This window comes from Lagopus leucura, unplaced genomic scaffold (genome assembly GCF_019238085.1).
Source record: "Lagopus leucura isolate 7727_CA_CO unplaced genomic scaffold, USGS_WTPT01 Super-Scaffold_1, whole genome shotgun sequence".
NCBI lineage: Eukaryota > Metazoa > Chordata > Aves > Galliformes > Phasianidae > Lagopus > Lagopus leucura.
Window position 1 is genome coordinate 7,374,054 of NW_024962250.1, and position 13,742 is coordinate 7,387,795.

Genomic DNA, 13,742 nt, shown 5'->3' on the forward strand with positions numbered 1-13,742 from the left:
GTTGGCGGAAGCGATCGGCGTGGGGTTCGGGTGCCGGGAGCGGCTGGGCGCCATGGCTTCCATTCTGGATGAGTACGAGGACTCCCTGTATCGTTCCGCCTCCGTGCAGCAGAGCCGCGCCAGCGTGGGCATCCCGCACTCCGGTGAGCGCCGGCGGCGCCCCTAGGCTCCTCCCCGGGTGACGGGCAGGCCCCAGTCCCGGCTGAGGAGCGGAGAGTCAGAGGCCTGCTCCCACCGTGTGCTGTGCGGGGTGCTACGGTGGGGAGAGGGGGAGACGAGGTGGCAGGCTGGGGCAGGGAGTGGGGCATGGGGCATGGCAGGCTGTGGGAGTGCTTTCCGTGATTGTGCTTTCAGGTACGTTGCTAACTTTGTGCTGCAGCGTTTGGCTGCCCCTTCTTCTGTCATTTGCTGTATGAAATGTTTCAGCGCGAGGGATGCTGGCTTTCTGATGAAGCTCGAGGGTGATACGTGTAGTCTTAGCAAAACTTAGGGGCTGCTTGGCTACGGGAGGGCTTTGTAAGGCCTTACACATGTGTGCCAGGAAGCAGTGTGTGGTGAAAACACGTGTGTGTGGCATGCCATGCCTCTGTAGATGTGAATCATGACCACTCCTCAGCACTACTCGGTTCAAGGCTGTGGTAGCTGACAGGGATCATTTAGCTTTCATTTTGGTCCTCATCAAGGAACCTTGCTGTTACAGCCACAATATTCTGGCTGTATGCTCTTCAAGAAGGTGTGCACCCAACATAAAGATGTGATCACCAGTGGGTTATTTCTTTCATACACGAAAAAGCAAGTATTTGTCTTGCTAGATTTGAGGTTTGTTCATCAGGTTCAATAACAGTTCTCCATCAGATGCCACCTTACAATGCCACACTGAGTACTGAGTGAGAAATGTTGACTGTGAGGGGATTTTAGTCTACCTGGTATTGTCATTGTGGCAGCAGCTGCTGTGCAGCACTGGCATATGAGAGGTATATGCTTACAGATGCAGGCACGTTCTTTTAAGCTTTTTCCTCATGCAGTGTAGCTCGCTGTTAGCCTTTGGGGAAGCTGAGTTGTAAAGTTTGTATATGTGTTGAGAATTGATAAACTGCCATGTTCTTTATGCTATATAGAATAACTGCACAGATAGAATTACTCCGAGTCTACATGCTGAAGTAGGCTTGTTCCTCCTGTTTGTTTTAACATGCATTACGTTACTTTGCTCTGTAGTATTACATAAAGAATGACTGACCCCAAAAGGTGTTAAGCAAAGTAGCGCTGGGACAAGCTGCCAACAGAAAATACATTTGCAAGGACTCAGCTTTTCTTCTTGCTGCAATATTCTCTTTGGTCATGACTGTCTCACAGTTGAGAAATCTGCCTGCTTGCTGACAAATGATTTTGACAAAGGAAGTTCTGGAAACGGCTAAATTGCAAAGGTGCAATCCAATAAGGATGATAGTCATTCTTAGATTACTGTGCTGATTTGGAACAAAACATGGACTGGTAGAAGCTGTGGGCAAGCTGAAGTTTATGTTAATTGACTTTGGAAGAATTGCATATGAATAGTTAACTTCTCAGAGCATTCCTTAAGGTTAGGTTAGAAATCTTGGAAGAACTTAAAATTTATTCCCCTGTTTCAGTTAGTTGTTCCCAGTGCTTGGAAACAGCTACTGTTTCTCAAAGCTGTACATTCTGTTGCAGACCTCAAGTACAGCCTGCGGTGTAAACTTAAGATAGTCCAGTTTCAGTGTGGAAAGAACTATTTTGATCTGCTGGATATGACTGAAGTTGGTGAACTTAAATCTTTGAACAGATTCAAAACTCTCAGGAAAAGCGCAAGCTTTCCCAGAAGTTAGGATGGGGAAACACTGCAGTAGAATTTCACCTGAACACAGAAGGGACGTTGGGGTCAGGATGGAGAAAGGGGACCTTCTGAATGGAATATATGTTACACAACAGATATTTCCTCCATGTGGAGAATTGTAAGCTGGAGAAGTGTCCTTGTCCTGTTATAGACAGTAGTTAAAATTATGATGGTGATGATGATGATGCTGTGGTTGTTATTCCTGTAATGGGTATAGCCTTGAAATCAGTGCATTCATAATGACAAGTTTAAGCCATGACATTGCAGCTCCTTAATCTGAATTAAAGAACATATGTTTTACTTTTGTTTGGCTAAAAATAGAGGAATGCACGTTTGTGTAATTGGATGATGTTTAAGCAAGGATCGATGTGTGTGAAAATCTGTGCTGAGCAAAAGGCTGCCTACTTGGATTGTGGTTGCTTTGTTCCTGCATATCTGTCTTGCATTTAAAGCAAGAAGCCTTCAATGATCCACAGCTGGCCTGCTATTGAGGCAGAGGTGAGGAGAAGCCATTCCAAACAAAGGAATCACGATACTAGCAAGTGGCTTTCAACTACTATGCTAACCTTTTCAACAAAGCTGAAATTAGAGTTTTTCAGGATAATCTGGGTGAGGCTGTAGGTATTGGATATGCTTTAGAGAAGTGTTTTCGAGTTTATTGGGCCTGTGCTGTTCAGAATGAGGGAAGTCAATTTCCCCTGAGAATTCCCCTTAAGTTCCTCAAATTCAGGTTTATTTTCTTGGCTTACATCTTTCTGGGTAGCTAATTTCATGAATGGCTTTAACTTGCCATAGCTCTTTTTTATTTTATTTTATTTTATTTTATTTTATTTTATTTTATTTTATTTTATTTTATTTTATTTTATTTTATTTTATTTTATTTTATTTTAATCTTCCTGTCCAAACTAACTGCTGCATGGATCTGCTTGCTTTAGAAATCCTTCCCTTGCTCGTGGAGCAAGGCAGAAGAGCTAACCTCAATATATCAAGTCTGTCTGGCTTTCTAGCTTGAGGTAGTGTGGTCAAACAGATCCTGTGCTGTTTTCTTTGTCGGAGGGTTATGTAAGACTTTGTGCGTATGGGAAATGTCAGTCAGTGGGAAAACTTGTCTCAAGGGACAGATGTGGATGCAATTTTGTGATAAAATCTGTTTGTGAATGTACTGATGTTCCAGGATTCTGTGATGATTATCATCACTTGGCTTCAGTTTTATATGAACGCCTGAACGCCTTCATATTTTACAGTTCACTGCCATATCTGAGATCTTTGTAGTGTTTCACTTCATCGTAGGAGGCTGATAAAGGGCATTTGCACAGGCCATGTCATTCTATTTCTGAAGAAGGACAAGTCCCATATTTTTGGGTTCAGAGGTCTATTTGTCTTCAATGAAAATTAAATCTGTTGTACTACTTCTCGGTACCCCTTTGTCGTTACAGTTCACCTGTCTTTAAACATTCTGTTTGTTACCTGCTATTCCTATGGCTAAGCCTTTGCCTTTGTTGTAGCCAAAGGAGCCAGTCTTGCCCATCTACACTGAAGACCATAAGAATTTATTATTATTTTTTTTAAACAATAGGTTTTTGAGTAGTTTATTTAATAATTTAACATATTTCTCCACAAGTACATCAATTTCTTCAGGTCAGACCTTCACCTATCTTTGCCTCTCCCAGCTAGGTCTCCTCCATATGGAACTCCTTAATGTGCCTCACGCTGGATATTATGTTTCCCAAGCTACCTGGGACTCAGCTGACTAGCTGAATTCTTAATCAGTTGCACAGGTTCCCTTGTGCTGGTTGTATTCCTAATTTCAGTTCATTGATGTGGAAGTTTTGCTTCGTCAGGCTGAAAATGCAGTGTGTATCCTGCAAAGTAGCCATGTCTGAGCAAACTTCAACCCTCAACTCTAAACTTCATCAGGCATTTCTTAGAATTTGGATATGGTCCTCAGATCCTTTGGAAAACCAGGTAAACCTGGCTGTATTGTAGGATTTGGTTTGAAAAAGTAAACAGTCTGAATATGTTTTGACTCATCAAGCAGTTGATGCTAGGGCTGGAATTCTTTGTGATGAGCTTTCAGTTCTGTGACAAGACAGTGGAGTGTATTACTACTTTCCAGTTACACATCTGTGTGAGGGCTGCTCTCAGTGTTGATATTCCATGGAGCAAACTCCCTTCGTACTAAAACACAGAGAAGGCAATGGTCACACTGTCTTTCTAGACTAGAGTCTGATGTAGGTTGTCATGGTGTTTTTTTGGTTTTGTTTTTTTTTTGGTCTTGTTCAAGTACTCATGTTTGTTTTTTGTTTTTTTTTCTTCTCCAGGATTTGTGAATGCACGACTGGAAAAGGAAACACCAATATTTAACAAGCAAAGGATTGATTTTGCTCCTCCAGAGAAAATTAACAGCTTGGTGGTCTCCTCTAACCAGCTCTGTATGAGCCTTGGCAAAGACACCCTTCTCAGGTAATGCTATTGGTGACCTGAAGTTATTGCTTGTTTTCATCTTTTTTTTTTTTTTAAAGTTGCTAGAGATCTGTTAATTAGAAGAAACGGTAAGCCATGAACCTGCATATATTGAAAACAATAAGTTAAGCTCATATGAACTTTGATTGGCAGCACACATTCATGTTTTGTCTTTGCAGGATTGATCTTGGGAAGCCAGATGAACCTAATCAAGTGGAGTTGGGACGCAAAGATGAAGCCAAAGTCTACAAGATGTTTTTGGACCACACAGGTGAGACAATGGGCTGCATATATTTACAGATGATGGCTGGCAGCAGAGGCAATTGAACATATTGGTTCTGTGAATATGGCAGACAGGTGGTTCTCATGGAACTCATTGCTTTGTGCTATGTGTGTACACATAAGAATTTTTTAAAATGAACCGTAAAACATCTGTAGCTCATTGTAGCCTTGACTGATTGAAAAAACTAACAAAGCACAAGCTTGAAAAGTGATTCTCATAAGTATCGCTAGCTGCCAGGGATAGGAGAGAACTCTGAGAAATGTTTGTCCTTAGAACGGTTACTGAATTGGAAGAATACCTTTCAACTGAAACATCTGAGATTAGCAACTCTAGTTTGCAACGGATGGACTACTGTTTCCATTATGGAAATCCCCCACGTTTTCATGAATGGGGGAAAATTCCTAGATTAGTATGTTGATACTAGTGCTTATCTAATGTAAGGCTGAGAAGCCTCAGGAATTTGGCTTGCTTAGGCACAGTGTAAATTTGTTCTCTCCTTGTGCCCCTCTCCTTTTGACAGGCTCTCATCTCCTGATTGCTTTGAACACTAGTGAATGCCTTTACCTGAACAGAAGTGTTCAGAAAGTACGAGCACTCTCCCGCTGGAAAGGCCACTTGATTGAAAGCGTGGGCTGGAACAAATTTCTTGGTACAGAGACCAACACTGGGCCTATCCTGGTGGGAACAGCCCAGGGGCAAATTTATGAAGCTGAAATATCTGTCAGCGAGGGAAGCCTCTTCAGCACTAATCCTGACCAGTACTTCCGACTGGTCTACACTCTGGAGGAGGAATCGGGATCTGCGCCTGTCTGCTGCTTGGAGATTGAACGAGGGATAGAAGGGAAATTTTTTATTATAGCAACCACTCGAAAGAGACTTTTCCAGTTTGTTGGCAAAGTGCCTGAAGGTACAGAGCAGCAAGGCTTCAGCTCCATATTTGCTATGCACGCTGACCACTTGCCCAGCTTCAGAGAGTTTCCAGCCAGCTTTGGATTCAGTGAGATAGCCTTTTATACTCCAAAACTGCGCTCCAACCCACGCTCCTTTGCCTGGATGATGGGAAATGGTGTTTTATATGGTACATTGGATTATAGCCGTCCCGATTCGATTTTGAGTGATGAACGGGTCTGGGTTTATCCTTCTGATATTGATGTAACTGTGAACAAGCCAATATCCATTGTGCTCACCCAGTTCCACTTTCTGTTGCTGCTGCCTGATCGGGTGATGGCTGTATGCACGCTGAATGAGCAAGTGGTTTTTCAAGATCTGTTCTTGGAGAAGTTTGGCACGTTGACACGCATGATCAAAGATCCTATGGTCCAGCAGATCTGGATCCACACTGAGAAAGTTGTGTTCCGCTATCATGTCCAGCGGGAATCTAGAGATGTGTGGAAAATGTATATGAATATGAACAAATTTGATTTAGCCAAAGAATATTGTAAAGACCGTCCAGAGTGCCTAGATATTGTGCTGGCAAAAGAAGCAGAACACTGCTTCCAAAACAAGAGGTATCTAGACAGTGCCAAGTGTTATGCACTGACCCAGAACTATTTTGAGGAAATTGCCCTTAAGTTCATTGAAGCCAAGCAAGAAGAGGCCCTGATGGAGTTTCTAATTAAGAAGTTAAATAACCTAAAGCATTCTGAGAAGACGCAGACCACTCTGCTGACCACGTGGCTAACAGAGCTGTATCTGAACTGGCTAGGTATACTGGAAGGAGATCCCTCACAGCGGAATCTCTATTTGGATACCCGGGAGAAGTTTCGCACCTTCCTGAGCAGCCCGAAGAACAAAGACTGTTTATTTAATAACCGGGCATCTATTTATGAGCTTTTGGCAAGCCATGGGGACACAGAGCACATGGTCTATTTTGCAGTCATCATGCAGGACTATGAGCGAGTAGTAGCTCACCACTGCCAGCACGATGAGTACGATGAAGCTCTAAATGTGCTGTCCAGGCACAGAGATGAGAAGCTGTTCTACAAGTTCTCTCCGGTCCTCATCCAGCATATTCCCAAGAAAGTGGTTGATGCTTGGATTTCTATGGGCTCCAGACTGGATGCCAGGAACCTTATTCCAGCTCTTGTTAACTATAGCCAGAGTGCCAGTACTCAGCAGATCAATGAAGCCATTAGATACATGGAGTTCTGTGTGTATCAGTTGGAGGAAACCCAGCAAGCTATTCACAACTACCTGCTGTCTCTCTATGCTTTGTGTCGGCCAGATTCATTGCTGTCATACCTGGAACAAGCAGGAACCAACCCAAACAGAATCCACTATGACCTGAAGTATGCACTGCGCCTATGTGCAGAGCATGGGCACCATCATGCATGTGTCCATATTTATAAAGTGATGGAATTATATGAGGAAGCTGTGGATCTTGCGTTACAGGTACGTGTGTCTATGCATGCATGCTGTGAGATATGGGAACTTACTTCAAGTTATCATGAAGAACCAAGCATTGAGAAGTGAACACCCGTCAATATTGGAGCTGGGCGGATAAGTATAGGAGGAAAGACTTTCAACTTCTGAGCTTTCCTGATTGTTTTAGGTAGACAACTGACTTTAACAAGTTGCAATTGAGAGCAGGAGCGTGGGAGATACAAACAAGAATATGATCTGTCTTAACCCTAGTCTCTAACACAAAGTAAAGTGTCTGCGTTTATTCAAGGTGTGCGTAGAAACTCTTCAGGATTCTATTAACTTCCTATTCCTAGCTGTAGTAATTATCAGAGGAATGCCTTTGTTAGCTTAGGCTGACCTTCAGGGAGGTGTTTGAGTTCACTCCAGAGACATAGCTATATCTTCATTGAAATGTGTGGCCAGCAAAGACAACGTATCATATATTTACCCTTATTGTAGTTCTGGGCTTTGTTCTCTGCTGGGTAGCGAGGAAATTTTCCAGCTGGAGGAATACTGGATGAGTGGAGAGAAGGTGTATGACATGTAAATAGCAGGCCAGTATTGCTGCCCTAGGCAGCAATAGCAATAGGGATTTTTTTTTTATTTTATTTTTTTTTTTTTTGTAAGTACCTGCTGTAATGGAAGCATTGAATGGTGGATAAACAAAGAAGAATGCTTGCTTGACTCAATTTCCTTGTCTGTTCACCTTCTAGGTGGATGTGGATCTTGCCAAGTCCTGTGCAGATCTCCCTGAAGATGATGAGGAACTCCGGAAGAAGCTCTGGTTGAAGATTGCTCGCCATGTTGTTCAGGAAGAGAAGGATGTCAAGAAGGCAATGGCCTGCCTCTCCAGCTGTGCCCTGCTGAAGATTGAAGATGTCCTGCCATTTTTTCCAGACTTTGTCACTATTGACCATTTCAAGGAGGCTATCTGTAACTCCCTGGAGGACTACAACAAGCACATTGAGGAGCTGAAGAGGGAGATGGAGGAAGCCACGCAGAGTGCCAAGAGAATCCGAGAGGACATCCAAGAAATGAGAAATAAGTATGGCTCTGTTGAGCCTCAGGAAAAATGTGCTGCTTGTGACTTTCCTCTTCTAAACCGCCCATTTTACCTTTTCCTTTGTGGCCACATGTTTCATTATGACTGTCTTCTTCAAGCAGTTTTTCCAAACCTTCCTGCCTATAAGCAGGCAAAACTGGAAGATCTTCAGAAGAAGCTGGCAGCTACCAGTCAGCCTTCCAAGGGCCACCATCGTCCCAAGGATGCAGATACTGCTAGTCTGGGTAAGGGGCAGCAGAGCCGGGAACAGATCAAAGCTGACATTGATGATATTGTGGCAGCTGAATGTGTGTACTGTGGTGAGCTGATGATCCGCTCCATTGACAAACCTTTTATTGATCCTCAGAAGTACGAAGAGGAGATGCAAAGCTGGCTGTAGTTCTCCAAATCTGTAACTGTCATTATACCAGAGAGGTTTTGTTCACAACTTGTAAAGCTTCTGTGGTGGAAGTAAAATCTCCAGAAATGGGAACAGAGTGGCTTCTGTGGAACTCTTAAGGAAAGAGAAATGGGGTCTTGTCATCAGGATTATAGTAAACTAATCTTGAAAAAAGTGGAGATACAGCTATTGCTGTCTTAAGAACTCAAAAAGCAATTAGAGCTAATCTACTGGATTTTTGTTTTAGCAGATGTTTGCTGTTTGCAATTTTGAGTTTCTCAGTGTGAAACTAATGGTGTGCCTTGTTGCCCAGAAGGAACTGGGGACAGCCTGTGGTTTCTCTTCACTGTTGTGTTCACTGTTGTGTTGTATCTGTTTTGGTGAACACACACTTCAATTGAAGGCAGTGAGGAACACTGAACAGTGTAGTCTTCATTCATCACTTCCAATGCTAGAATTGCCTTTGGTTTTCTTTTTTTGCTGACTCTATAGCCACTTATGCTAGAGAACATGAAAGGAGAAGTGCTCTTGCACATATATTTTGTAAACGTTGTGCTACACAAATACATGTTTCTACACAACGTAGTATAAGAGTGTGTATAATTTTCAAGCAGATGTCTCAGCGTACAGTTTAGTCATTTGACTGCAGTTCTCTTTCCCACAAGCTTTGTGATCAAGCCCATGCATTTTAATTTTCTCTGGGGGCTTTATTGCTTTTTCTAATAATGGTTCTTAATCTGTTTACACCTTTATCCCACTTCCACTTTGACTTCCTTTGTATAGTGGATCTTGTTTTCATCTCCACCCCAAACCAGTGTTCCAGACAAGTAAGAACACTGCCCAGTTGTATTGCTGTGCTCTGGTCCTCTTCAGGCAGCCCTTGAGCACTGGAATAGAGATGTAGTCATAGATTACCTCAAGGACAGACTACAGAAAACTCTTAACTGGTAAAAGAAAATTTGCTCTCCTTGCTGGGTAGCCAGCAATCTTCTGCCTTGGCAGCATTTGATACTTTCTGGGAATGGCTGCAAGTCGGTGTTTCTGTCTATTGCTTTAATTTGGAAAATTCTTCCCAGAATTGTCCACTGCATTGTGGGCAAGGGAACAAAAAGAAAATTCTCCAGCAGTTAGTCTGGGTTCCTTGTTTCACTACTGGAGAAACTGAAGTTTTAATGAAGTTCTGCTGGTTGTGGCTGAATTGCAAAATGAGCAGAATTGATCTAAGTTAAAAGTGATGATTCTTTTAAGTCAAGCAATAATATTGTCCTCTGAAAACCTCTTCTGTTCTTTCACAAGCCTGTGCTTGTCTTGAGAACTTGCCTCAATCTGCAAGTCCTATTCATAGGATCCTAGAACTAGGTCTTTTGCTTCATTACAAGGGAATATAGATTGGTTTTCTTGAGGAGTTGACTTAAGAATTTTGATAACCATTCATAGCTTCAGAAGGCCATTCATGCATTTGTTGTTGGGAGCTTCAGCCTGTAATGAGTGTGTTTTGACTGTGCAAAGTAAGTAATAAAAAGCAGAGCCGAAGTGGGAAGACCTGAGGTGGCTATTTTTCTGCCTTTTCAGAGAAACATCAGTTGCAGCTTATTCTGGTGGAGAGAGTAATTTAGAGTTACCTATTTTCTTTAGGACATTCTTTATGTTTGTTCTGTCTCTTTACTTTTTGGTGTTACAGCATGCTTGCCTGGTATATTAAAAGTATTATCCTTACATTCCTTTCCTATTAGTGCAGCAGATTTGTTACAATGTTAGGTAAATGTTTCTGTTTTTCTCTAACGAGGAAAAATATTTTTTGCTTACAGACCATTCCAAGGGAATCTGGTCTGTAGGATTAAAAGTCACAAGTCTCTGCCTAAGATGGGTTTGTAGGGGAAAGTACCTCAAAAACCCACTCGTTTCAGTCTTAGGTATTCATACATCTCAGTTAACAAAACTAAAACTACATAATTTTTTTAATGGCCAGTATGCTGTATTCTCTGAGGGCTCTAGGCTTCTTCAGTAGGTACACATACCACAAATGTAATGCTTCCTCACCACTGTTAATTGAAAATCTTCTAAGTTATTTTCTATTGGGGCTGTGGAAATTGTTACTGCCTGGAAAGACTCCAGCAGTGGTTAAATGACCAGTGTCAGTAGTGTAGGAACCTATATAAAGATACCTTCTGAGCTTTCCTTAAATTGTCACATACTTCCAAAGTTTTGGTAAGTTCACACTTATGTTTCGTGGCAACTTTGCAGTACCACTCCCTGAAAATGAGGTGTTTTTTGGGGAGGGCAGATGGAAGCAAACTGTTTACTGTTCTCCAATAAATCCAGTCTGCAAGATCTCTTCCTCTGTGCTTTCAGAACAGCGTTTTGATCTTTTCTCCTTGTAGTTTCAGCACAGTTGTGGCTTTTGAAGTCCTTTGTATTTATTTATTTTTGTTCAACTGTGAATGAACCATATACCGGCTGTTACAAACAACATGTTTTTGAGCCTTTTTCTTGTCTGTGTAAGTAATCTCTGTCATTTAATTTAATGCAGGTAGAGAAGAGAGTAACCAAAAGGGTGGATGGGAGCCCAAGCCCTGTTTAATATGAGTAAACTTCTGTAGATAGATTTGTGCTGAAGAAATTTAGGCCTTACCTGCACAGCTAAAGTAAACATGCCCGTTATCTCGCCTCAACATCAAGCAAGTAACTGAAGAAATGCTGCAATCATAGGAGACAGCAGTGAATGTGTATTATAGGAAAACTTGTGAAGAATTTCAGATGCGCTTGCTGTTGACCTATCAAGTCAGGAGCACATCAATAAAATTCGGAGCTGTGTGGGTTGTCTTATTACTAAAAGTAAGTGACTGGGCTGGAAATATAATAAGGCAGGTTCTTAGCAAGCCACTAGATGTCATTGCTGTCCATTTAAATGCTTAGACTTGCTGCAGACAAGCTAAAGCTTGAAAAGTATGTTACACAACAGAGAGGAAACTATTCAGATTCTCAGTGCCTTCTATGTCAGAAAGGAGCCAGACCTGTAAGGTAGTTTCTGGAGGCAAAGATGCTATAAAGAATTATCTCTAGCTAAAAGGAAACTTTATTTCACAGTTCACTTTCAGGTATCAAAAGCTCTTCTACTCAGTTAAGTGGTATTTTTTTTTTTTTTTTACACTCTTGTTTAATTGCATTCCAATGTAAGTTCCTCCGGAGACTAGCAGCTCACTTTGTCTCTTGAAGTGGCATTTGGTGGCCTAGGATCTGGCCGTTACCTCTGCTACTTGTCCTAGTGGCAGAGATAGTAGAAGTAAATGTGAGGCAGCTCTTTCATTGCTAGAGTTTACACATGGTCTTTATTAAAAGCACCATTACAGCTGGGTGTGTTAGTGTTTGGGTGAGACACTGAGCAGTGTGACCAGAGATGTTAGTGTTTGTTTCTCAGTGTGTCTCTGAGTTACAGGGTCATCATCTCAATATAGGAGTAGGAACATCCTGTATGCCATCAAAATTAGATGTCATTTTATTCAGAAATCATCTATTAACATTTACTTCTTTGAAAAGCAAGTTCAAATTAAGTATAATGACCTGCCTCTGTCAGTGTATAGACTATGTTTACAAATGCAAATACTTACTTCTAGTGAGAGTTCGTGGGAAATCTCTCCATTAGGTCCTTGTACCACTTAATTCAACAATCCTGTACTGATCTGTGGAAAGATAGACTGCAAGTGGGCTTCTTCCTTGCACTGAGTGTGATGAGTTGAAATTTGAGGTTTGAAATATCCAGGACTTATGGACTTAGGGGTTTTGTTTTTTCAGTTGGACTCAATCTTTTTCTTCAGAATAGATGGAGAGCCATGCAATTCACTATGGTAAGTCTGATGTTTGTGACAGAACCTTAAGGCATCCTCAAAGCAGGGAGATGCTGGCTAGAATCTTCTGTTACACCTCTTGTACACCAAGGTGGGAGGAATGTCCTGGAAGTTAGAGGGAATAGAGATACGGTTTGGTTAAGCTTTATGTATTTGCCTGACTTCAGAGAAAACTTCTAATTGGAACTGTGGGAATTAATGGATCTGTAATTTTCATTCTGAGGTCTTGAAGAAAAAGCTTGTCTTCTATTCAAAAGAAACATCAACATTTTAGTAAATTTGTAGAGCTTGAGACTTTAAAAGGAAATATTACAGGAATGCTTTTTATTTGCTTTTTATTTGCTTTAGGACCCTATTCATGCCCCATGTAGACTTCATACCCTCAGAAGCCTTCTAGGAGTTAAGGTTTGTGCCCTTATTGTGATGTTGGAGACTCATAATGTTCCTCCCTCAAGCAAACTGACCTGCAGCTGCTTTCAGGTGGAAAAAGAGAGAAGAGATTAAACAAATTTTAGATCTATCAGTTGAAACTGGTTGGGATGGAGAGAAAGAAGCACTGAACTGAGTGTTTTTTGTGATGCCTGGAGGTGCTCGAGAAAGGTTGTTCTGATAACATTCCTTGCTTAGGAGCAAGGAAGATACAGGAGCACTCTAAGATTGTACGTTTAGCTGACTAGAAATCCTAACTATCAAATCCTCTTCCTCCTAAAGAGGATTTGCTACAGCCTTTTGATTGTTTGCTTCATTTATAATAGAATAGTACTGGTGGAGGCATCTGCAGTGAAAATGCCCAGGAGGATGTGAGCAGTCGCAGCCTACTCCTTATTTTGTGTGTTATATTGTTCTTTGTAGGTAGCAGCTAATATGAAAAAGATTGACGAATGGTTTGGTATCCAAAAGCAGGTATTCTCCACTTTGTGCAGTTGAAGTCCAAGTGCCAGTCACTTGACATGGGATGTGCTTTTTGGATCGCAGCATGAGCTTGATGGCTGTTGGACTTTGCTTAAGCAGGTATCTCTGTTTTCTGATTAGTTACTCAGCAGTCTTTTTTTCATTTCTGCATGTACATACTGAATAGATTTTCTAATAAATGTTTACTACAGATCTGGGGTCAAAAAGCTTTTCTTATCTGTAGTTTTTTTGTTTTTGTTGTTGCTTTTGTTTCTTCTATGGCACACAAGGTGCACAATGTGGTTTTCTTAGAGAGTAGATCTAACATTTTTCGATCTCTAATGTTTCACCTTTTTCCCTTTTCTCAGAGGTGTGTTTTCATTGGGCCAGGACTTCTGGGTTAATTAGGAACGTTATGAAGAGGACTGTGATGGTTGCTGTATTCGTTTTTTAGGACTTCTCCTTATAGACCAGGTTGTGACAGTTATTAGAAGCTGCTGTTTTTTGATGGCTGCTGTTTTTCATTCAGATGAACAATTCTGGTAAGAGCCAACAAAAGCCTA

The 13,742-nt window shown here is 41.6% G+C and overlaps 1 protein-coding gene across 1 annotated transcript; it reads left to right on the forward strand.

Annotated features, from left to right (window-relative positions):
• Positions 1-11,272, forward strand: VPS18 (VPS18 core subunit of CORVET and HOPS complexes). Its single transcript, XM_042866112.1, has 5 exons — positions 1-143; positions 4,174-4,315; positions 4,495-4,586; positions 5,119-6,989; positions 7,715-11,272. The coding sequence occupies exons 1-5, from the start codon at positions 53-55 to the stop codon at positions 8,441-8,443; spliced, it is 2,925 nt and encodes a 974-aa protein (XP_042722046.1). The 5' UTR covers positions 1-52; the 3' UTR covers positions 8,444-11,272.
• Positions 11,273-13,742: the final 2,470 nt, after the last annotated feature.